At 38.5% G+C, this 26,575-nt stretch overlaps 1 protein-coding gene and 1 long non-coding RNA gene across 2 annotated transcripts; both read right to left on the reverse strand.

Annotated features, from left to right (window-relative positions):
* Positions 1-1,695: 1,695 nt before the first annotated feature.
* Positions 1,696-9,480, reverse strand: LOC122654144 (MACPF domain-containing protein At1g14780). The gene is made up of 8 exons (XM_043848120.1): positions 9,235-9,480; positions 7,021-7,262; positions 4,428-4,641; positions 4,039-4,116; positions 3,741-3,924; positions 3,315-3,484; positions 3,160-3,224; positions 1,696-2,331 (listed from the first exon to the last, which is right to left on the reverse strand). Exons 1-8 carry the CDS (start codon positions 9,478-9,480, stop codon positions 1,710-1,712), a joined length of 1,821 nt encoding a protein of 606 aa, XP_043704055.1. The 3' UTR covers positions 1,696-1,709.
* Positions 9,481-17,564: 8,084 nt separating this feature from the next.
* LOC122656205 lies at positions 17,565-18,084 on the reverse strand. The gene is made up of 2 exons (XR_006332059.1): positions 18,004-18,084; positions 17,565-17,905 (listed from the first exon to the last, which is right to left on the reverse strand). It is a non-coding gene; the product is annotated as an uncharacterized LOC122656205 (long non-coding RNA).
* Positions 18,085-26,575: the final 8,491 nt, after the last annotated feature.

Raw genomic sequence — 26,575 nt, forward strand, 5'->3', positions numbered from 1 at the left:
GGGAGTCAGCTAAACTATTTTCTTCCCTTGAAATAAACGCAAAAGTACATGATTCTAAATAGAATGCCAAATGAACAATATCCCGGATGTAATAATCCTCAATGTAATAAGTGTCACTACAATTGGGGGGTCAGTGCGTGTGCCGAAAAGTGTAGAGATCAGTACTTTGTTGTCAGATTCAACATTAAGACAGTCCCAACTATCTTCAATCGCATGAAGGATCCTCAGTTGAATTGTCATTGCGTCAGAATCAAATAGACATTCATGTTTGACAAATGAGTGTCAATGGTTACCTAATTTGGTGTAACTACATGATACATTATTGGGATCTTTATCTCCTCCAGTTCCCTATCCGTCTCAGTTCCCTAGTACCTCTAATAAGGGGGTGGACCCCTGGGCAGAGGTAGGGTGATCATTGCACCCTCCTTGTTAGGGGCACTTGGGAATTGGGCCGGGTGGGAAACTGGAGGAGATAAAGATCCCAATAATGTATCATGTAGTTACACAAAATTGGGTAATCATTGATAGTCATCTGTCAGACATGAATGTCTATCTGATTCTGTCGCAATGACAATTCAACCAAGGATCCTTCACATGATTGAAGATAGTTGGGACCGTCTTAATGTTGAATCTAGCAACAAAGTACTGATCTCTGTACTTTTTGGCACACACACCAACCCCCCAATAAGAGATCTAATTATTCCCTATCAATTTCAAACTAGATCGAATTGGTATCAATTCAAATCGGTACCAAAAACCCTAGCATCAACCCTCAAATAAGAAAACACAACAATCCAATCCCAAAAACCCTAGAATCGGTTGTTTCAAAACGTCTAAAATCTGGATCAATCATAGTTGATTCTTATCTGAATCTACTAATTCAAGAAAGGATTTTGACTCAAAAATGAAGATTGAATTGGTCTCACTTGATTGCGACCTAGATTCCATCGAAATTGATCGAAATCGGTCCCAAAACACCTAGAATCGACCCTCAAATTTGAAAAACCCAACGATCTAGTGTCAAAAACCTAAAATCAGTGGTTCTGAAACGATCAAAAATTAGGATCACTCACGGTCGATTTTGATTCGATCCGAAAAAGGGTTTTAAACTTCGAATCAGAGATTAGAGTTGAAGACATTCTTTTGTAGTGCGGTCAAGGGGTGCATGGCTATACTAGAGTTTGCCTTATGGCAAAATGAATAGTAGAAAAAACCAAGACTACCAAGATGGTGCATAGGACAATGAAAGGGGCATGGACATACACGGGAGTAGATGGGAAGATAAATGATTGAATTTGATGCTGAAATTTAACACATATAGCCAATTTAGACTATTTCATATATATGCAACAGTCAAAATTTGCCACATCACTCTTCCACGTGGCCCAACAACTGCACCTATCCACCAATTTTGTCTGTTAGTTGTCGACCACAAGAACTTTAAAAAAAAAAACCCCCCTATGCATGGCAACTTTCGTATTTACAATCACTTTTTATCCCTATTCATTTTCGTACGGCCCAATATGTCTCCACCCGTGGTCAAGAGGGAATCTCTTCATCCACCCAATTTGATCATCGAATGGATTAGAGAATACTATTTAAAACCTTGAACAATAGGGGGTTGCGAGTTACTGATAAACCGAGAGTCCAATCATAACGTCATACCACCAATGGTGATATATCTTTAGTAATGGGTGGTGAAGGAAAACTTACTCGTCAGTAAAACACAAGAGAGAAAACTTGACATGTAAACAAATCTTCCCCTTCTCCAAGTCCAGCTTAGCTCCGGTGACTATCCAATACCCAGGACAATCTTGAGGTCCCTTACACAACTCAGCCACATCCACAAATTTTGTAAGTCTTTGAGTTTGCACCGGTGGACCCATTGGAAACACGCCGGAATCAATCACTATCGGCTGCTCTTTTTGTTTTTCAAAGTTATTGCCTGAAAACGATGTACTAACAGTGGAGAAGAATCTTGACTTCTGAGAGTAATTGGAAGGACCTTGCTGCCATAGGGATCGTGCAACAATAGCATGTGAGACCTCAGAGAACAAAAGGCGAAGGTGAAGTATGTCTTTAGATTCATGTTGCTTCACAAGAAGTTGTGCACCGGTGACAATGAACACTGTATCTTCCCTTGTAGTAACCCATGCTGGATCATATCTTACTGGTGCAGTACATACATGTGAGAATTTCTTCCATTGGATTGGTTCGAAAAACCGCTCATCATCGATGATATCAAAAGAACTTCGCCACTTGAATGGCTCTCTTAATTTGTCTTGAAGCACCATTGGGGTGCTTGTTAAGTGTTGTAGGTGTATAGCCAACCTGAGGAGGGAATTTTTCTGATCAGTTATCAGCATTTTAAACTGAGGGCCAAGTTTGGTTCATCGCTCAAAACCGAACCAAATCAGATCAGGTGGTTCGACCAGTTTAGCCTTTCCATACTTGAAAGAACCCCCAAACATGGGAGGCAAAACCTCAGCTAACCAACCGGTTTCACAAACCTTGAATCAAACAACTAGTGGATTGTGTTTATTTTCTGATGTTTTAAAATTTTCTTTTTTTGTTGGTTAGAATTTAAACCGATTGGAAAACCAAATTGAACCTGATCAAGTCAAAACTGTACTATTTGATGGTTCAATATCCCGTCTGGATTTTAAAACCATGGTTGATTGATTTTCATGACTCATCATAAAGTAGCACAATATGGATTAGGGCCGCAACAGCCCAGGCCTGACCCATCCCTGATTCAAGGTCAGAAAAATCCAACCCTGACCCGCCTTCAGGGTCGGGTCGAGGCTGACCCTGATTGACCCTAACCATGGGGGGAAGGGAGATGCATGGGCTGGCAGGGTAGGAGGAAGAAGAAGATAGGGTCGAGTTGGGTCTGACCAGGCTCAACCCAAGGCCTCAACCCTGACTCAGGGCCGAAAATGCCCAACCCTGACCCACCCTCAGGGCCAAGGTATCTCAACCTAGGCCCTGTTTGGTCTCAAGGAGAGCTTGGGCTGTGAGGGCCAAACTTGCACCCCTACGATGCACAAAGCCTAGGGTATGAATTCTCTCCTCCTAGGGCCTGCCTCTTTTTGGAATGAAGGGCTAGGGTTACCATTGGTCGTTTGGGGACACATAGAAGGCGGTGTTATTGCGTACCTATTACACTTCATGCCCTCGAGATACAACCGCATTCCGGTGATCGGACTCCTTCCGACTGTAACCTGGCAATCAAAGCATTTGATTCATATCCAATGTTGCAAAAGAGAATAATGAAATCTTGAAGCTGTTTAATTTCGTGAAATGAGAAGTACCTGATCTGTATTCACATATAGCTTTGCGCCCATTATGTTGAGCTGGAGAGATGGGTTCGATAAACCTCTATTTGTGACTGGGCCCAATGGAAGTTCATTTAGACTGGGAGCCCATGATTTGTAAGATTGGAAGTCTAGGAGGTACTGTAAATCAGCAACGGGTGGCTTGTCTGCATAATTATATTCAAAATAAATAACTACACTTCCATAGAACTCTGGCCCACATAGTAAGCCCAGCGGGCTTCAGCCTGTTTTTATAGTAGGCCTGGTCTGAGCCCATGATGGGCCCATAATTTTAGGGTTGTGCCTAAGCTTAACAGACGTTAGGTCTCTCAAACCCTTCCTTATGGTGAGGAGATTCTCTCTTCACCAATGAGTGAAGAGAAACTGGGCCGAAAGAAAATATCCAAGTGAAAGAAGACTTACATCGAAGGTATAGGTTAATGGCATGTGATAAGAGACCTTTGCCAGGAACATTTTTGAGGAGAGAGCATATGGGTATGAACTTGAAATTGATGGCTTCTGGCCTCTGCGGCACTGTTAGAAGCCATTCACAGTGGCTATGGGATGTAGGATCCCCTCCTCTCTTTGAACATATAACCATAATGCCCTACAGTTTCATTAATTTCCCTTAATCAATATACAATTGAGCCTAGGGCAAAACACTAATTTATCTTCCAAGAAAAATTAAAATTGAAAATTTTAGTGCTATAAGATCACCTACATCCTTGGCTGTGACTGAGGAGAAGCTATCCAAAAGCATAGGTTGTTGTGGGTTGAAAACGTTAAATGCCTCGGGAGCCTGCAAGTCAGCCAATCACATAAAATTGTATGTATAAACAACGAGAGAAAAGGTGTCTTTCAAAATTTATGATCATGTTATCAATATTATCATCTAATCATGTGTTAATTTTTAATTTAATCTAACGTGCCACTATGAATTAAAAATCAAATAATACTTTGAAACAGACTAAAATCAAATAAATGAATACTCATTTTGTGGGATGAGCAAAATACTTCTGACAAGATTAGTGGAGATTAGGTCAATATTGTTCAACCAAAAAAAAAAAAAAAAAAAAGGTCAATATTGAGGGATGAGCATATCATTAATACCTTAATTTTGTAAGGACGTGGAGATTCCTTGGGCTGGTTTGATGAGAAAGAGAGGGGACATGTCCCTGTAAACAATTGATCTCCAAGGTCATCCAAGTGCTTTTTCACCTCTGATGTTTGCAAAGTGGAAGATTTATCTTGCCTAACCAGCACCACATCCAAACCCCCAATTTCCAACCCTACGATTATGTGGGTCCCATAATTCTCAATGAACCTGTGTAAGTATTATGGATACGAGCACCATAAGAAAAAAATCAATGGCTAGAAACACAAATAGAGCTACATTCAGAAACACCTATCAAGTAAAGATACTGTTTTGTGACCCTTTATTGGTCACTTTATCTTGTGTCAATGAGACCCTATCACTTGATTTCTCCAGGAAATTTTCTAGCCCAAGTGCCTAACGGTCCAATAGTCAGTCCTCTTTTATAGATAAACCAGTTCAACGGTAAGATAAGAGAGAGGGTCTATGACCAATACACGCAGGTAATTATACAATATCAATAGATAATATTTAAACAGAAAATTAATGTGGTTCCTTCTTGACCTGGAAGGTGACAGGCACAGTCAACCAGCTACCGTGATGGGCCTAAAAAGGAATCAAGCCCACAGTCCACTTTCACATGGTGTAATGAATTTTGACTTGGTATTGGACCTGGCCAACCTAAGAAGCTTGGACCACACATGGACCAAGTTAACCCACAATTCCCACTCCAAAAAGCATATATGTTCTTGGAAATGTCTTAATTTAGGTTATTGCAAGCCCTAAAATTTGAAATTCTAATTAAGATTGTCGCGAAGATAGAACCATATTATCAGAGCTTTGTTCTTTTGGTTGAACCACTCATGGTTCTAAAAAATCATTTTGAACCGGCCAGGTAAACTGGTTTAAGTGGCACAAGATCCCAGAACAAAACCCTTGCCTGGTTTAATCTCTGCTCTTTTTTCTTTTTAACCGGAAAAAAAAAAAAATCCATAGTTGACGCCTACAATTTAGGGGTTTTTTTTTTTTTGGATAAATACAATTTAGGGGTTATTGTCAAGTTAATTAGTCAAAACAAGGGAAGAACTGTCTGGAGGGACATTCATATTATTCAACTCGTTAGCCCACAACAGTAGTGAAGAGTGAACACTTTCTTGCACAGAATATTTTTAATAATAAAAAAAGGGAAAGAGAACACTATCCGGTCGCGCAGCACACGCTGCCCTTGTATTTAGATATAGTGGCATGAAATGACCGTTGCATCCCTGGTCATTTCCATCTTTTCAGGGAGTGCGACAGTCATTATGCACACTCCCTATGTCTCGGCACAAGGACGGCATGCGCTACGCGACCGGTGGTATTCTTTCTCTCTAAAAAAATATCCTTTTTTTTTTCCTTTATAAAAAACCTAAAATATAATAAATTTGGCTTGGTCAGAAAGCTCTGCTTGCTCAAGTCAATGTTTTCAGCTATATCTTTGGTTCATGAATCTGAACAGAAGCAATTGGACTAAGATTCCATAGTTAAATGGATTTTGGAAAAAAAAATAAAAAAAATCTTTAGATAGAGTTGAATGACAAAACAGAATTATTTAGTTGAATACATTTAATTTGAAAAGGTTTGAATTAAGCTGAGTTTAAACAAATTAGTCACTTTAGAGCTGACTTGGCTTATTTAATTCATACCATAGGCAATGTATTTATTTATTTTTATTTTTTTGGTAAAAGATAGGCAATGTATTTATAGTGGATGGAATATAGGTCTTTACACAACTGTTCAAAAGTAAAAATAGATTGTTAATGGCACTATATCATATCTTCTAAGGGCCCAAAATTTATTAGAATTGCTTATCATGTGGCAAATATGAAAAGAACTAAATTTTGTAATCAAATAGATTTCAAGGTCCTATGCTCACATGTAAACCTAAACAAGGTATGTCAAATAGCAAAATAAAGAGGTTTGAAAATCACGATCACGGGAGAGAGCATAATAGTGATCAAAATGTTATACCGCATGCACAATGCATGTCAATACATAAAAAAAGTATTTTGTTGATCAAATTATGAAATTTGACATGTGACTAATTCAATGCATGCACTAGGTTGCAGGATGTGTCTAGACACATGGGGGTGGGCGAACTAATCAACCCGCCCCCTAAATAAACAAATAACGCACCCGTCTCGACCCATGTGTCTGGGCGCACCCTGCGCCCCCGTGTGCTCCCAGGCAGAGAACATCGCCCCAAAAGATATACACGTTCTCCACTACATTTTCTTTTCTCAAGTTTTTTTTCTTTTTCTTTTTCAACTAAAAGCTAGCCATCAATTGATAGAATAAAGCCCTTTCCTATTTGATTGCTCATTCAACCATATTGCTCACCATGCATTGAACTCTCTTCCTTGCATTTTATTTATTAAGTGATTTAATACTAGAACCATTTGATGGGTCCCACACCATTTTTCTTGGGGTTCTACATTTGGTATCTAGAAATTCATCAAATGTTAAATAGGCTTTATTTATTTCAAGACACATTGAAAAAAAAAAAAGTAGTATATAGAGGTCCCTAATTGACATGTTTATTACTATAAAAAAGGAATATTAAGAGTTTACCTTGCAAGGGCACTTGGATCCCAAGTGGCTGGAATTGCTTTTGTTACTTCATCAGAGAGGATTAGGGGATATCGATCAATGTGAAGGTTAAAGAGAGTGATGAAATAACCATCAATAGCTAAGCTTTTGGTAACAGATGCATCATAAGCCCATGAACTGCCACTATACCCAAACATTGCATCAAATAGCCCTGAAGGGATCTTCCCTGCCACTGAACCCTTCTGGTTTAAGTACTCCGACATCTGTAACATATAATTTAATTAAACTTCCCTTAGTCCAACCAAATATAAGTATAAAACTTGGGGGCTTCAGGGTAAGAGAATGAAAGAAAACCAATTTCTGCCATGGGGCCCAAACGAGTAGGACCACAGATGAACCACTTCCTTTGGTCAACCATAGTCCATGACTCTACTCCATTTTTGGGGGTCTTTTTTAGAAAATAAAATAAAGAAAAAGAAATTTTTATCTATTAAATAAAATTGGTCAGGCCAGGGTTCATTTAATTGGGAAGATTTCTAATCTACTAGTTTTCTACATGCATGTCATTCAACTTTATTTGCCACAGAAACTTATATAATGAATAATATTTGATATATTTTCAAAAATCTCCATTTTCATGTAAAAAGATAGTAATTTTCTGTAAAATAAGATTTTTTATTATTTGTTTTAATGTAAAAGATACAAAAAAAACATTTAAAAAAAAAAAAGATGTAAAATATCATTTACCCAAAATAATTTACAATGAAACAAACTAGGTCATAGGGAAAAATTCACTTATTCTAACTCTATTGCCATGGTTTACTTGGTAGGTTATTTCAAGTGGATCCTTCCACCATTGGGAGGAATATAAACTACCATATTATGGATGGGTTTTATAAGGGGAAAAAATAATTTTCCATTCATCTTAAGAAGTTGTAACTTTATTTTTTTTATACTTTGTCTTATTTCTAAAAATTATTTAATGCAGGGGTAATCTTGTCATTTCATATGGACAATGACAACTTTCAAAAATGACATAATGATAAAACAATTTCAACATATTTTGAAAATCATTTTTTATCCCCGACTAAAACAATTTTTGAGAATAAGACAACAAAAAGTAAAATTACAATTTTTATTTTTTTTATTTTTTTATTCTAATAGGTAAGAGCTAAGGAGAGTCGAACTCATGGCCTATTAATTGTGAGACAGAGGCCTTTAAAAATTTATGGGGAAAGGTTTCATACACGGTCGTGTAAATCGTGTATGTGAGAGGGTCTCTCACAAAGAGTTGGAAAAGTCATAAATCCTCACCCATTAATTAATGCCTTGAAACATGCCTCTTCAGCTTCGACGGATTATCCGCGAAGATGTTATGGGATTACCGATTATTAGGCATTAGCCTAGGGTGCCTAGGGGGGTCAGGGGAAGGCTCTTTGGAGCTGTTGTGTTTGATGTGTGAGTATCAGTTGAGTTGGGCCAGGGGTAAGGTGGGTATATCCCCCCCTCTTGTATTGCTTTCATTCTATTTGATTTTAATAAAATCCTAGGGGCCAGTCCGGGTCTCAGAGAATATTCGAGCTAAAAAAAAATTTAATGCCTTGAAACTCTCACCCTGTCACATACACGGTTTACATGACCGTATATAAAAAATTTTTCCAAAATTTATTATGGGAGAATATTTTTTGGGCCACAGCGCAAGCTGCGCCAGGCCCATATGACTGTTTCCAATGTATTATATAGAAGGAAGGATATCTGGGACATCTAGAAAACGTGAAAACATGTAATAGGCGATGTTTTAGCAGAAAAAAATACATGTAATAGGGGGAATATACTGGTATGGCTGTCCTCATAGATAATTTCCCTAGTCTTACCAACCACTACAACTCACCATTAATTGGCAAACAAAATATCTTGGAAGCAGAAAAAGTTAGAGACGTAATAGACTTGGTGTTCTTTCAGAAAAAAAAAAAAAACTTGATTATGAAAGAACACCCCCAATGGAATAACAACTAAACACAACTCTTCCCCTGCAAATGCCCAAAGAACTGAAGCCCTTCACCAAATGCAAGCTCAAAGGGCCAATCACAATTATATAATTATTCTCATGAGAATGAAGAATCTCCATTCATCTATGAATCATTGGGGAAATTGATTCAGGAATTATTAGGAAGAAATCTTAAAATTTTCAGCTTTAAGTGACAAATAAGGGAGAAAACAGAGAAGACCCATTACCTGATTGAACCCAAGAACATCAGATTGACATCGGCTTCGATCACCTTTATCGCATTTGATATCGAGAGAAACATCTTTGAGGACTCCAAATCCTGGAATTGTGAGGTCTCTCTTCTCTTCTTCATTGATCAAAACTAACCTTTCTTTTCCTTTGCAGAACTTCAATCTGAAATCAGAGGTTATGTCAAACCCCTTACCTAAGCTGCTTAGTGCTCTCTCCACAATCCCAACACGACCATCACTCATCTCTGAATCTCTAAGAGTTTCCTCACTCTTATGAATCTGATGATGGTGGTAGTGGCAATGAAGAACAGAGAAAGAAAAGATGCAGAGAAGATCAGAAGAGGAGCAGATGTGAGGGAAAATGTTAAAACAGAGTATATGGGCTCAGGTATTTTTTAAAATGATGAGATTGAGTTAGTTATATGACTTAAAAAGAAGACAAAAGAGAGGAGAGAAGAAAAGGGAAGGTGGGGTATCTGTAAATTGTAGGAAGGAAAGTTCTTCCGGTCCATTGTTGCTGCTCTTGATGTTGATGAGCCATATTTCCTAGCATTTGATTTTGACTGGTCTTCTCTCTTCTTTTGTAGTTTATTTTCTTATTGGGAAATTGCGTCTTCCAAGCTGAGTTAGGTTTCACACATCGTGGCTTGCAAAACCTGTGTTTTTAACGTCATTTCATATAATTAAGTCTTGTTTATCCCCTTTGATTTGCATATCAAGAGCAGACTTTTTCTTTAATTTAGTGTTGTTTGAGTAGAGATCACAAAAATCTTTTTTTTTTTAATTAATTTTTTGGGTAAGTGATCACTGCTTGGTCGTGTTGTCCACTGTGCCGAGGGCGGAGACCAATGACACTATGCATAGGGGCATCAAAAGAGGGGTGAGAACAGTAATTTTATTCATTCTGGGCATAGGATCCACGTGATCAGCCAGTGTTCTTTTTTCCCGTAACAGGTCTTCTCCTTTCATCCATAATAGTGATACTTATAGTAAGGGTAAATGTTTCCTGCATGATCCATTAAGAGAGGATTATCTTAACGGTCTAAATATATGGCGCGTATAAAGATTATAGATATATTATCCATATCATCATCTTTTATCTTTAAGATTGAAATGTTTGCACAATGCAATTTTCCCACAAGGCTAGAGAGACTTGTAAATTGATTGATAATTTGGATTTGACAGTTTCAGGGAAACTTCAATCCCTCCGTTGAAAATAAAAGACCGAGTTTTCCTCGACTTTGGTAAAAAAATAGAACCTCTTAAGCCATCACATTTGAATTTTGAATGGAAATCACTACAAACTAAGAGTTACATAGTAAAATTGACACTCAACCAACATTTTCTGAAGGGAACTCAAAAACTACCATCACAGATCAAAAGATTTTACAACATGCATGGTGTTTACCAGGAAAAAAAGGGTAAGGACTTTTGGGATGGCACCTTAGAAAATTAAAGCTTATCTTATGGCCCTAATCTGTAATGTAGAAATTCCATTGGGACCCAAAATTTCATAATATGTAGAGGTGATCGTCATATTAGTGCAACTTTAATATATTGGGTTTTTTTTTTTTTTTTGGTAAAAACTTTAATATATTAGCAATTGAAAGTATAATGGTAAATGACCTGATATAGTCGCTCATGTAGTAGAGATTCGAGACCTTCGCCTATGGTTCCTTGCCTGGTACAGTTTCTATAATTCTCTAGCAAGGGGGGCAAAATGACCATTCCACCTCCTGACCGAACACTCTGCCCGCGTGAGGTCCATCCCCCTCTTGTTAGAGGACTATAGAAACCGTACCGGGCAGGGAATAGTAGACGATAAAAATTCCTGAACCTTCATACTTCACAAGTGGGTAATTTAAATAGGACAAAAAGGACGATGAGAAAAATCTTTCTTTGCTAGGTCAATTATGGAGACCCTTTCTTTCTCTCCTCTTTCCCTCACTTCCAAAATAATAATAATAATAAAGGAAATGTATTCTTACATGGGAGATTCTCCCTCTCCCCCTCCCCCCTTTTCTTGTTTCGATACCATAACTATACAATACCGATACAATCGATCTGATACCAATACCTAAAACTATGATTCCAAAGCAAGCTTCTAGCTAGGTGCTCAAAATGGTGGACCATCTAAGGCAAGCTTGCCTTGACAGGGTCATGTTAAGTAGATTCTCCTTAGTTATAACATGTCCTTAATTGGGAAAAACCCTAATGAGGAAAAATTGCCTTACTGACCCACTCTATTGGAATATTGGATAATCAGATTTTTCCTATATTAGCCAGGTGTAAAATCTGTTGGCACCTTAATTGAAAGGTTGACCATGTATTAACTCTTTAAATAAAATATACGATTGAATATAATATTCAAAAGCCAACAAAGTTGACATGGATAAGATATTAAGACTGTTAAAGATGTCTTAAACTAATTGAGTTTTAATGGAACTAAAAGACTAATTAATTACCATAATATTCATATTTATAATAAAAATAATAATAACTATATATAATTGAGGCTATATCGAGGTTGAAGAAGAGAAGTGGTGGAGAGGAGGGACTGGCTATTTCCATGCTCCTTTCCTGTACATGCTTGTGAATTATTGAAAGACTTCATCACCTTTGTACTGTGAAAAGTACAGGAAAGGAAAAAACAAAAAACAAAAAATAAAAAATAAAAGGCATGGAGAGAACCAAGGCCTTTTCTTTCTCTAAAATAATATCATGAAGAGAGGATCTGTAAGTGAGTCACCAAGTAAAGAAAACTGATATGGAGATGGCTTTGTCTTTATTTATTTATTTTTAATTTTTTATTAAGGAAGAGGATTTTAGAGCACACCAATGATGTACGGTAAAATGGTATTGTATACGTATTGGAGGATAACGATGTAATCTATCATGTCCTAACGGCTTGGAGAACCTTTTTTCCGTTTTATTAATTAGAGAGAAAATAAAAAGAAACAGTGCTTTCTAATAGCCAATCTGGAGGATTAGGTGAGAAACATGAAGCAAAAGAGATCCTTAACCCAAATTTGGCAAATAAGTGGCTATTGTGACTAGAAGAACTCTAAGAGGAAAGCCACCATGAGTAGTGGCCAGAAATAAGAATATATATGCCTACAAGAAAGGGTTTTGCATGAAAATTACTGGTCTAATTAGCCTGATAATGATAGGGTAAACACATGATTCATTAATCCTAGGTATCCAGAGAAAAGATTGTTTATTTGTCACCCTAATTTTGTTAATTAGTGATGTTAATATCATAGTTTACCCATTTCTGCTCATTCTACTACTTCTAAAATCAAATTGCCTCAGTTTTTTAATTTGATCTGACATATAAAATGACGATATTATCATTCTCCTTATTTTTTAACCAATTATGTAATTTTCTATCAACTATAATTCTATCTTATAATTATGATTTTTTCTGCGCTAACTGTGAACTATAGTCAAGAATGAATGTATCATGGATTGACAAACTGTTTAAATGGCTGATCCCGGTTCCTTTGGTCCAATTTCAAAACTTCGTTTCTTCTATTGGCATTTCCTATTAAGGGGTTGTTTAACTAAGTAGTCATATGAACTACTTATTGACTCAGTTCAAAAGCAACAATATACTTAAAGGGCAAAAGAACGCTAACCCGTCATGTAGAGATTGGACCAGCACGGTAGCCAATAAAAATGTGCACAGAGGTATTGGTTTGGATGCGATTTTCGATTTCACTGGAGGCTGAACTGTCTTTTCATATACAAAGGCATTGCTTTGTGTTTAGGCGCAAGAACCACGCGACCCCGGTTAGCATTCTTTTCCCCATAATGGGCAAAAGTTTCCGTGTACAGTTGTGCATGTGCATAACCAGTATTAAATACAGTTAGATTGGTATAATGCCCATTCGAAATGACATAAATATGAATTCCTTCCCCTTAAATAAATTACAAATTTTGGACATTTTCTCTCAACACTATTCTATGAGTCAGTAGAGTATATATTTTGATCTTGAAATGCATGAGATTCATAAATGGATGAAAGAATAAGGAAATTCATGATATCCTTCCATGGATAGGGATGTAAACGGATCGGATTCAGCTCAGATATAGATTGGATGTGATCGGATCCAGATATTCCCTGGCTGAATACATTGGATTTAGATGAATTCGGATTTTCGACCATCCGTTTACATCTCTGTCTTGCGTAACTCGGACCTTCCTCCCCCTTGTACTTACCATTCACTCTCAATCCATATCTCTTAGATCATGATTTTCTTTTTCTCATATTCTAGAACCTGTTGAATCTTAAAAAAAAACCCTCAAGAGCATTATTTATTTAATTTTTTATTATTAAGTATTAAGATTTTTTTCGGACAGATTTTTATTAGAGTATTCGGATTTATTTCCAGATATCTCTAAACGAATACGGATGCGGATCAAATTCGAAATTTTGGATATCCATTTACGTCCCTATCCATGGGTCACCATATATGTTCTACCTAAAATAGGGCAATTTGGAGAACCCACGACCCTTCTATGTTTTCCATGTCAAGCACGGTCGTGTGTGAAATGTGAATGGCCGACCCATTAGGCCAAGAAACTAAGAAGGCATGGCCTCCAAATTCTTAATGTCAACACACAAATCTTCTCGTGTTGTTACACCTTACACGTTAAACCCAATCAATTGAGTTACTCCAACTCAAAACTTAATAATTGCAATATATAAAATCCATGCTAATCAGGATATATTTCAGTAATGGGCAAGTCTTACTTGCTTTAGTGATTTGTTATCAATGTTCTCTGTGGTGCAGTGCCAACACACATGGGGTACAGTTATTTCGCCTACTCCTGATGTGTCTAAGCACAGCTTGTACCCCGACGAAGAGAATATTTTCGATCCCTTTGTTATTACAACACTTTCTATAACCCTCTCTTCTTCTTCTTTTTTTTGGAATTCTCTCTCTCAAAGACCCCATTACACTTGCCATGATGCGGCGTGTAAATAAAACTGATAGATTCTGCCAATTAAACATTCCTAGTTGATGCTTAGGGAAGGTATATACCCAGTTGAATCTCATGTTCACATGATGAGAAAAGCATTTAAGTGATGCTTTTCTTCCTCTCCCTGGTCTAAGGAAGACTTAGAGAAGAAAAGGTCATTTTCCAAGTTCCATATCACTCTTTTTTTAACAATTTTTTTTTATGGAAAGACATGAATCTTACATTATTAGTTCACTGTGATCGAGAGACTTGTTCAGTTCTCATCCACATGATATCTAGAAAACCCCATGCAACAAGGTGGGAATGAGAGAAGCTAACTATGATCAGAGCTAGGTAGGTAGGTGTGAAACAAGGACAAGGAAACTAGTTCATCACATCCAATCATCTCCACTACAGAAGAATCATATATAGAGGAGAAATGGATGCTATATATTATTGTTGATAGTGATGATGTGAATAATGTCCTCATCGATAATGTACAAGGCATTGGACTTTCATGGGTTCCTTCCACCCCGTAACAAACATTATTGGATGTTGATAGTCTTCGTCTGACCTATATAGTTAGTTAGTTGGACTATTCAGATTCAGATTGTTCCTAACCTGATGGGTTTGAATGGTTTTTCATTTAAAGCAATAATATGTGAACGAGTGAAGAAATGAGAAAGGAAAGTGTTCATACGAGCTAGCGGCCACTTTTAATTTGTTTTGTTTGGACTACATAATAGGACCTAAGGGTCGAGTCAAGAGACCATCAGCTAGCCTAAGGGTGGACTGAGGAGAAGAGGAGTACAATATTATTCCACACGTCTAATGGTAGTGCTAAAGGAGAAAGGTCCCTCTGATGTGAGACTGCAGCTCAGATTCTCGACAACCATTCTCCTGCGGTCTAAACGCCATAGATGGTATCCAAGAGAGGTGGGTCCCATTCTTGGATTCCATCTATGCGGCTCGATCAGGCCCCATATATGAGTAACTCTCTTGGATTCCATTTGTGTGGCTCGGCTCGGCTCGGCTCGGCTCAAGTGTATGAGAACGGTTCTCTTTATAAGAACCTGAGTCAACCTCTTAATGTGATGGGGTCAAGTGTTTTAAAAGATGAACATAAAATGGTATTAGCCATATTATCTTGGATCGAGTTTTCCACCGCCCACGGTGACTGGGATCGAGAGGAGGGAAAGGATGGGAATAGGTATTAGGAGGGTATTTTGAAACATAGTAAAATCCTAGGAGGGGTTTGTGAACCCTAGAATGGTGGGTGAACCATCCTCTATGGGTGGGGGAAAACTTCGTCCTATTATCTTTAGGGTTATTCTTGGTTAAAGACCATTTGAATCCAAAATTATTCAACCTGAAATGTGGCCTCTCTCTTTCTTTTGCTACTGTGATTATCCTCACTTTCTACGCCCTCCCCTAGCCCCAACCCCAAAAGTAAGGAAAATTATTTGATGGCATTGGCCTTAATTAGTGGTAGTGTGGTCTGACGGTCTGGTGCCTTTAATATTTTGAAATTGGGAGAGGGTTGGGCACGCGGCTGGCTTTTTTGGAGGTAGCAGTTGTGCTCAATTGAGAGGGTGGGAGGGGAGGGCAGAAAGGTCATTTCCATAGGGTTGAGAGAGAGTCAGACAGACTGAGCACAGCGCCACCATGCCCAGCCTTTACCCTTTGAAATTTCATATTAAAGGATAAAAATTTTCAATATGGGGCCGCCTAGCCCAAATATCTGTTGTCGTCAATATATAAAAGTAGGCCACATGTTCTCCGCGTAGCAGGGCAGGCTGCACCCAAACACACATGCCCCCCTGAGTGGACAGCCCATTTGTCTGGGCGCAGCCCACGCTGCTGCACAAAGAACTTCCGCCCGTAAAAGTAAATTCAAAACAAGGTCATCTAGTGGCAAAATAAAGATTTGAAAATTAAGAAAATGCAAGGTACTAGCTATAGGGAAAATTATCTCCTCCAGTTTCCTGCCCGGCCCAGCCTAGTTCCCCAGTTCCTCTAATAGGGGGGGTGGACCCCACCCGGGCAGAGTGTTTGGGCAGGGGTAGGGTGGTCATTCCAGCCCCCCTTGTTAGAGGAATTGGGCCAGGCAGGGAACTGGAGGTGATAAAGATCCCTAATGGAGGATATTTGATTGAAAGATATGACATTTATACCTCTCACCCTTTGTATTTACAACCTTTTCCCTCCTATTCTGATCATGTAGGCCCAATGACATGTGGATGATACCATTCTCCAAACGCTCATTGTTGTGCATAGTAATTAGTAAGGAATCCCTCTCCCAATATATTAATATATATATTTGGTGCATTTTAATGACCCTATCAAGTTGTAAACACAGTGTACTCTCCTATACCAAAATTATTATGGTTTTGAGTTAAGATTTGGGTTATAAGTAGGGGGTGCAATTGGGCTGAGTTACAACAGGTTTTTGAAAACCTATGCCCAGCTCTACTGGGCTCAAGGTGGGCCAGACTTGGCCATATTTTTGTAATTTTCGTATTATTTTTAATACAAAAAATAGAAAAAACAAATTAACTTAAATATATTAAATTTAAATTATGGTACTTAATTTATGAACCTTATCTTGCATTTATATATAGACACAAATATATGATACATAGTTATACATATGGCACTTTAACTACTACATGAAAGGGGGGAAGGAAGAGAAGGGTTGCAGCATCATGTTTATAAACTCAAGAACAAGTAGAGTTCACAAAGTGCAAACGATGAAGAGGTTTATTGTAGAGTGAATTCCTTGGTCTCTCCATTTTATGCCCTACCACTGCATACTCTCCTCTTCGACACCACAAACAAATTCCCCTTGAACGGACCTCATTTGGATGGGAAGGCTATCCACATGTAGACCATAGCCCTACAAGTATCTGTTTGTATCAATCAGGTGACAAGGCATGCACTTCTTGTTATCAATAAAGAGAAGGAAGATCCAAGCCATGCATATTACCACGGATCCAAGGCCTACACAGCCATATCTTTCATTATGTCTTGAATGAATTTTACATTAAATGGCATCCACATATATAGATGGTGAATGCACAATTACAGAAGATAAATATGGTAGAATATCTTAGAGATAGGAGAAAATCAAGGTACCCTTACCACCAGCTATTCTTGGTGGCAAGTAATAGGCCCGGTTCACCGTTATCTTCATTACTCCCCCTCAAGTTGATGCACGAAAATCTTGATTGAAGTGCCCAACTTGCCAAACTGGAACTGAAGTCTTGAAGCCAACACTAGAACATTTATTACCAGCTATGTGCATGTTCCTAGCATTTTCCCCAGAACATTTATTACCAATAAGTTGTACAGAAGGTCACCTCTTACACAACACTAGACAATTTTTGTTATTGATCTTGTGACCACAATAAAACTCATCCAAGTTAGTATTTTCCCATGTCAATTGTCAAACTAGCATTCCACCTGTGCCTATACATAATGGTATACTGTTCCATTCCATGGCTTTAATATCACTAATTTTTAGTGTAAATTGAATTACATGATATGGAACTAAATATCCAACGGGAAAATTTCCTACAAAATTGGGAAAGAACTACTCCACTAAATTCTCAGCTAACAAATGTTCTCCAAAAACTAGAAATGGAACAAAACCAATGCTCTTCCCCTAGCTAAAGATCAGATCAGCATTATCAGTATCTTGGAGCTGGAAAGAAAATACCAAGCATGAGAGTTCTCCATGACTTAAAGGAAGCAACACAGAATTTAAATTAAAGATTTCAATGGTAAAAGCTCATGTCTTACCTCCACCAATTGTTGCTTCAGGCAACCGTTCAATTGAGTACTTACGTCGAGTGATATACATGATTGGCACACCAGGTATCCATTTATTATCATACGATTTCATGTAAGAGTTTGCTTTTTCATTTCACACAGCTAAAATGAGAAGTTAAATAATATTAAAACCAATTTAGTGCTATACCTTGCGAATTCTCCGCTTTAAGTCTCGATCACATGTGGCAACGATGTAGCACTTATGCTGTGAAGCAAAATGGGCACTATAAATTACCAACTTCCTCCAGAAAATAGGCAGGAGAAAACAGAGAATATTTAACCAGCCTCTATAATTAGATGTTATTATTGGAACAGGAAACATGATAAATTTTTTAAATGATAATTTTGTGAGAACAAGGAAAAAGAGTTCACAGCGTGACAAAGGACCCAAGTTGTGAAACCATGAAAGATAGAATACTTCCCTGAAACCAAAGAGTTCTTATTGCTTTTATATGTATGCACTAACAACTTGGGAAACCATCAAATACGTAGAATGTAACACCAAATATTGAGTGTCAAATCATACCTGAGTAACTCTATCAACAATGCAATCATCAGCATAGTTATCAGGGTAGATGGAGATGGAACCAGTATATGGGTTCACTTTGGGCCCATCCAAGTGTTAAATAGCTCAAATCAAAGCACTAGTGGCAAAATAATAAATATTTGGAAGTATATAAGACCAGTGGAAGAATCTTAATAGTGTATTTGGGTAGACAAAAGTGAGAAGATAAAGAAGGGATTTTTAATAAATAAAGAGGGAGAGGTTAGGAAGAGGAGCAAATGAAAGAAAAAAAATTGAATTAACAAAAAGAAGGGGCAAAGATGTAACTGACCCTTAAGATATTATATCGTGAAAAAGAGGGAAAGGAGGTATTCGAAACAGTCACCAACAAATCACAGGGAATTTCTTGCAATAGGGCCAAGCGATATTTACAGGGCTGGTCTGAAATGTGAGGAGATAACACACAGTTTAGGGATCGATCGAGGACGAGATTCTAGGCCTAAGGTGGGGGTTTAGATCCCTGAATCTGGGACTGAAAGGGAAAGCTACAAGAGAGATTGAATCCACTGCGTCAAGGAAACGCCTAGGCGCCCAGGCGCCTTGTTGGTGTCGCCTTGATTTTGTACCCTCTCCAACGCCTTGGTTCGCCTAGACGTCGAGACAACCATACTCCACTCTTGCTAAATCAGATCTAACACTAGAACAGTGTACTGAAGTGATGATAAGAACAGGAGAAGGAAGAAAGGAAAGGAGGAAAGGAGTATGAATTGAATGTACCTGGACAGCTGGACTTAAAGAGGGGGAGAGAAGAAGAAGATCAGTGGAGGAGAGAAAGGTGCACACAGTTCACGGCAGCCATCAGTTTCAACTCAAAAAAAAAAAAAAAACTCTTTATTCCAAAAACACTAATCCCGATCGTTAGGTACATGCTCTTTTATAGAATTAAGCAAGAAGAAATCCTAATCCTATTCTATAACTGAAACATAAGTTGACTACTTGACTCTGACTCTTTCTAATCTAAACTGAAACAGAAATCAACATTAACTCAACTTCTAATCAAGGATAAAACAAATAAAGATAAACTCAAGGCTCAACCCAACGAGTAACTGCATCACCAGACTACAAGAGAAGAAGAATGGCCTGTGGCTCAACCTGGTCCAGCTTCGGACCAGTTTTTCTAGTTCAAACTAAACCTGTGGTTCTCAGTTATGGTTTTTCTAGGTGTTATTGTACCTGCGAAAATCAGAGAAGGGGAAAGAGAGAAGAAGAAGAAGAAGGAAGAGAAGAGTTGCAGCCACAAGAGTCAATCGTATTCAATGAATAAGAGGAGAGAAAAGGGATACAGCATATAGGGATTAGGGGAAAGGTAAAAAGACAAAAGAATCCCCCAATAGTGGAGCCTAAAGGGAGTCTCAGGATTAGGCTCTGACGCTAATCCCGAGACCCTGTTTTGGCCCACGATTTACATTCTAACACTCCCCCTCAAACTGGAGCATATATATCAATCATGCCTAGCTTGTTGCAAATATACTCAAACCTACCATTACCCAATGACTTAGTAAATACATCTGCAAGCTGCCCTCCAGTTCGAACATGCCTTGGAAGAATCAACCCACTCTGCATCTTTTCTCAAACAAAATGGCAATCAATTTCAATGTGATTCGTCCTCTCATGAAACACAGGATTAGAAGCAATATGAATCGATGCCTGGTTATCACACCATAAATGTATGGGAACTAGGGTCTTGAAATCCCAATTCAAACAATAGTTGTTGTATCCACATTAACTCACATGTCAAATGTGCCATAGCTCTATATTATGACTCAGCACTGGAAGGAGCCACCACACTCTGTTTTTTGCTCTTCCATGACACCAAATTTCCTCCAACAAAAATACAGTACTCAGTATCGATCTCTCGTCAGTTGGAGATCCTACCCAATCTGCATCTGAAAACCCTTCAATTCTGCTATGGCCATGACCTCGATACACAATTCCTCTACCTGGAGCCTTTTTAAGATATTGTATAATATGAACAACTGCATCCCAATGAGAGGTCCGAGGAGAGGAAAGGAACTGACTCACCACACTAACTAGAAAGGCAATGTTAGGTTGGGTAACCGTCAAGTAGTTCAGCTTACCCACCAATCTCCTATATCTCTCTTAGTCATCGAGAACATCTCCTTCTTCAGCAACAAGTTTCACATTTTGATCCATTGGTGAGTCAATAGGTTTAGAACCGAGCATTCCTGTTTCAGTGAGTAGGTCCAGCACACACTTTCGCTATGACAGAAACACTCCCTTCTGAGACTGAGCCACTTCAATTCCCAAAAAATATTTGAACTTCCCCAAGTCTTTAGTCTGAAACTTTTGTTGAAGATATGACTTCAACTCATCTATACCAACGGAATGATCACCCGTGATGATAATATCATCAACATACACAATTAGAAAAATCCTCCCTGCACCTAACTGTCTATGAAAGAACAAGTGGTCACTTCCACACCTTAATAGGCCAAAAGCAAGAACAACTTCAGTAAATCTGCCAAACCACGCACGGGGGGACTGTTTTAGTCCATACAATGACTTTTTTAGTCTACACACCAGTCCAGACTCCCCCTGAGCAACAAACCGCTAGTGGTTGCTCCATATAGACCTCCTCCTGCAGAGCACCATGTAAGAATGCATTCTTGACATCAAGCTGAAATAAAGGCCAGTGAAATGTTGCTGCAAGAGAGATCAGAATTCGAACAGAGGTAAGCTTGGCAACAAGTGAGAAGGTGTCTAAATAATCTACACCATACACCTGTGCATATCCTTTAGCAACAAGTCTTGCCTTCAAACGGGCAAGAGAACCATCTGGATTTACTTTCACTGCATACATCCATCAACAACCAATTGCAGTTTTTCCTTGAGGTAGCGGTACCATATCTCAAGTATCATTCACCTTTAACGCCTTTAATTCTTCTTCCATAGTTGTCCTCCAGCCAGGACTAAACAATGCCTCTGTCACAGACTTGGTAAGTGGATAGGTCTCAACAATAGATAGAAAATAATGAAATGCTGAGTACAACTACGGATACCTTTTCGTTTAGCAATTGGAATGTCAAGATCAGAAGTAACTGGCTCAACTGGAGGGGTATCGATAGTAGGATCTGCAGCAGAGGAAGACGTGGTTGAGTCAGTGAGAATTGGAGGGGCAGCAGCTACTTTGTGGCAATGAATATACACTTGGATTGGCGGCAATTCCTGTGCAGGGGCTGGTGGCAATGGATCACGTGACAGAACAATATACACAAGGAAGCCATCGTCCAACTGAGAAGATTCAAAGAAGGATACATCCGCAGTAATAAAATAATTGCACAAAGATGGTGAATAACAACGGTACCCCTTTTGGGTATGAGATTATCCAAGAAACATACATTTAATAGCTTTTGGATCTAACTTAGATAGACCAGGTTTGTAGTTACGAATAAAACAGACACAATCAAAGATACGAGGGGGCAAAGCAAACAAAGGCTTAGTTGGAAACAATAAAGAATGAGGAATTTTACCCTGCAAAACGGATGAAGGCATGCGATTAATAAGATAACTGCAGTAAGTACAGCATCAGCCCATAAAGTTTTGGGAACCTTCATCTCAAATAACATGGAACAGGTAACCTCCATAAGATGGCGATTTTTCCTTTTTGCCACACCATTTTGTTGTGGTCTGTCAGAACAAGAAGATTGGTGTATCATACCATGCTAGACCATAAAAGCAGAAAAAGGAGCCGAAAAATACTCTTTGGCGTTATCACTATGAAGAATTTTCACGTTCACACCAAACTGGGTTCGAATTTCAAAAACAAAGGCACAAAATATTGAAAATAATTCAGATCGATTTTTCATTAAATATAACCAAGTCATCCTTGAATTATCATCAACAAAAGTGACAAAATACTTAAAACCCAAATTTGATTCAACAGGACACGGACCCCAAACATTAGAATGGACCAAAGAGAAAGGAGATATAGATCTCTTATTGACTTTAAAGGGATAACTCACACGGTGAAGTTTCCCAAATTGACAAAACTCACACTCAAGACTAGAAAGAGAATGAAAACTAAAATCTAATTTCTTAAGACTTTCCAAAGAAGGGTGACCAAACCGACAATGGATCTAATGGTGAGAAGCAACACTGGAGCAAGCAACAGACTGAGAGCCTTTAAGTAAATACAGCCCCCCTGACTCACGTCCTCTACTAATCGTCTTCTTCATAGTAAGATCCTGAAAAACACATGAATCAGGGTAGAATGTCACTGAACAATTAAAGGTATTGGTTAATTTACTTACAAACATGAGATTAAATGGAAATTTTGGAAGGTAGAGAACTGAGGACAAGGACATTGAAGAATTAGGATGTACAGTACCAGTGCCCTTAACCTTTACTAAAGACCCATCAGCTAAGGTAACACTAGATGATGACGGAGACAAAGAAGAAAAAATATCTGACATTCCTGACATGTGATCTAATGCCCCTGAATCAATGATCAAGGGACGGGAAGCAGCAGAAAGGCACGCAGTGGCATTATCTATCTTAACCAAAGTAGCAGTGGAAGAAGTAGGCTATGAAATCTGAAATTGGTTGTACCGGGTATACTCTTCGTTTGACATAACAATCACTTTTCCCTCAGGAGGTTGAGACTGAGGGACTGAGTCACTACTGGCAGCGGAGTTTGCAAATTGCTGCTGTCCAGGCTTCCCATGAAGCTTCCAACAAAATCTCTGAATGTGGCCAAGCTGACCACAATGATGACAAGTCCAGACAGCACCCGAACCATCAGAAGGGGCATTGGACTGCCCATAATTGTGGCTATTACTTGGCTGATTTGGACCACCTCCACGACCAGTCCCACGTCCACAACTTCCCCCACGGTTACCACCACCAGCCCCAGTTTGTGAAACTATGGCAGAACTCTCAGCTGCTGGTGTGGAGTCACGAGAACTCTCACGAGATACGCGAAGAACACGGACAAACGTATCTGGGAGAGAGGCAATATTCTCACTACCCGAAATTTGTGATCTAACAGACTCATATTCCTTCCCAAGTCCTCCCAAAATCCCATAACCGCTAATTGTTCTCTTTGAACTTGCATCTGCTTCACATCTGACGAAATAGGGAGAAGGGCATTCAATTCTTCATACATTCGCTTAAAGTCAGCAAAGTACTGAGATAGAGCGACTCTTTCTTTCAGTTCTATAGAACTCCTGTGATAATTCATAAATTCTGGACAAATTATTTTGACCAGAGTAAAGTACCCCCAAATAATCCCACAAATCCTTCAATGTCGATGTGGGTAACAAAATCCACAACATGATTCTCCATCAAATTCAACATCTGCCCAAGAATTCTGGCATCAACAGTTTCCCACATTGCATCATCTAGTGGTGTGGATCCTGTCAAGTGTAGTTGCTGATTTCGACCTGTTAGAACCAGCTTCACAATTTTCCGCCATTGCTGAAAATTGGTAATACCATCAAGTTTCTTCTCCATGATTCAATTGGAAGAAGAGGACACTACTTCAGTGACCATCGCACTGCCCTTATCTTCGTAACCCATGTTGTCCCTTTGAAGAAGGACTCAAAACTTCCACAAACACCAATATAAAGAGAAAACACTGCACCCAAAAGCTTTCCACAAACACCAAAACACCTGCTGCCACCAATCGAATCACACCAATATAGCTGCTGCCGGCAATCAAACCATCAAACATCAATCACAACTGCAAGAAAATACGATGGGATTGCTGCCCCCATGACTTGAATCTTCAACAAACACCAAATAAGCACTTGTGGCAATCGATCGCCAATCACACCATCATAAACATCACCATGAACAACTCACAAATCTGCTTTGAGTTGAAGAATAGCAGATTTACATGATATGCACTCTATCCGCAATCAACCAACACCAACAAAATTGCAGGGGTGAAAGATCACTCCCTTAAGTTCATGAACCTCTAGTTGAGGTAACCAGAAATTGCAGAAGAGAAAGAAACAGAAAAAAATAGGAAGAAAGGAGAAGACGGACTTGCACAGACTTGTACCAGGCCTAGGAAGTCAGCTCTGATACCATGTTATTGTACCTACGAAAATCGGAGAAGGGGAAGGAGAGAAGAAGAAGAAGAAAAAGGAAGAGAAGAGTTGCAGCCACAAGAGTCAATCGTATTCAATGAATAAGAGGAGAGAAAAGGGATACAGAATATAGGGATTAAGGAAAAGGTAAAAAGACAAAAGAGACCCCCAATAGTGGAGCCTAAAGGGAGTCTCGGGATTAGGCTCTGACACTAATCCCGAGACCCTGTTTTGGCCCACGATTTACATTCTAACACTAGGAAACAAAATCATGGGCCCAGTTTGGAGTCTTTATTTTCTTTATTTTATCATCATTCAGTTGTTTGTTAAGGCTGGTTTATTAATTGTAAATTCCAGTCCTGTTTCTAAACAGTTTCCTTCTTGAGTAGTTTCTATTTTTCAGTTTCCTAGTCAGTTTAAGAAACTCCAAACACAGCCTGCACATGGAAGGATATTTCCTTTTCGAGTTTTGGTTACTGTCTTTCCTTCTCAGAGTCCAAGTCTATCCAGCACAAGTCTATATAAGAATGTAAAGGCCTAACACCCTACATACGATTTTTATGAATGAAGAAAGCTTGCAGCTTGTTTGACTCTATGGATTTCAAACCAGCTCTTGTGGATTCAAGGGTGTTTTGCTCAGTAGACTTTGAGTGTACTGCTGTGGATTCAGTAGTGGGGATCTGGCGGATTCCAAGCCAGAATCAGGTGGACTCCTGATTGAATGATCTCTCCCTTCCCTATTCTTTTTTTCTATCAAACTGCAGGGCAGGGCAGGGCAGAATTTCTATCCTTTCTAAACCCCGTGATTTACCTCTTTGCTGCAATTTATGAGTTTTAAGTTTATGCAGAATTTTAATTCTGTTCAACATTGATTCGTGCATAAACTCTGCTATCGAATTGCCTAATTGTTGCTAACATCAGATTCTGTTTTCAAACAGTTTTCCCAATCGAATTTCAGGTTTCCAAATACGGTTATACTTCTTCAAATCTGGTTTTCTGAATCTGACATTCAATAATTCTGTGTGAGGTTCACTTTATTGTCTAATGTTTAACTTCATTCCAGCATTGATTTCAGTTTCAGAACCCCAAATCCTTCCCATCAATTACTCAAATTGTCTACGTTTTGGTAACCTGCTAAAAGTGGGATTCGTCCATATCTCTAAGGCCATTTTTGGTATAGTTTTTATTTTTGATTTTTGCCTTAAAAAACGTTTTTGGTTGCGTTTGGTATCGTTTATGGAGCCTGTTTCTATTTAAAAGAGATTGAAAAAAACCAAAAACCAAAAATAGATCAAAAGCCATTTATGGTTTTTGGCCAAAAATCACTTTTGATCATTTATGCGGGACTTTAATGAGCACGTGCTCATTGGTCTCAAAATAGAAGGGTAAGAGTGTCATTTCATTGTTTAATTAGAAATATCGATCCTCTTAGGCTGCGTTTGGTAACGGTCTGAACAAAGAACGCTCGTTCTTGACTAGAAACGTTCTTTTGCATTCTTGGTCTAGAATGGCATTCTGAGACCGAAAATGACCGTTTGGTAACGGTCTCAAGAACGCCGTTCAGAACGAAAATGGTGTTTGGTAAAACCTGTTCTTTCCTATTTGATATTAATTACAATAATGTCATTTCTTTGTCAATTATACCAAAGAAAAAAAGACTTGTAAAATCCTTTTCACTTACCAACCTTAGCATAAAATTAAAATATCTCATTAATAACCAAAGTATAAAAATATGTCAAATTTCAAAGATGCCATTAAATTTGGGTTCTTGTATGGATTAGTAGGATGACTGACTATGCTATGAATAGTTGAATAAAGAAGGCCTTAGTGGACTCGAACCACCATCCTCTTGGAACATGCTCATGTTCCAAGTGCTCTACCAATTTGAGCTAAAGACCCATCAAGTTGTCAATGAATTAACACA

Source organism: Telopea speciosissima, chromosome 3 (assembly GCF_018873765.1).
Source record: "Telopea speciosissima isolate NSW1024214 ecotype Mountain lineage chromosome 3, Tspe_v1, whole genome shotgun sequence".
Lineage (NCBI taxonomy): Eukaryota > Viridiplantae > Streptophyta > Magnoliopsida > Proteales > Proteaceae > Telopea > Telopea speciosissima.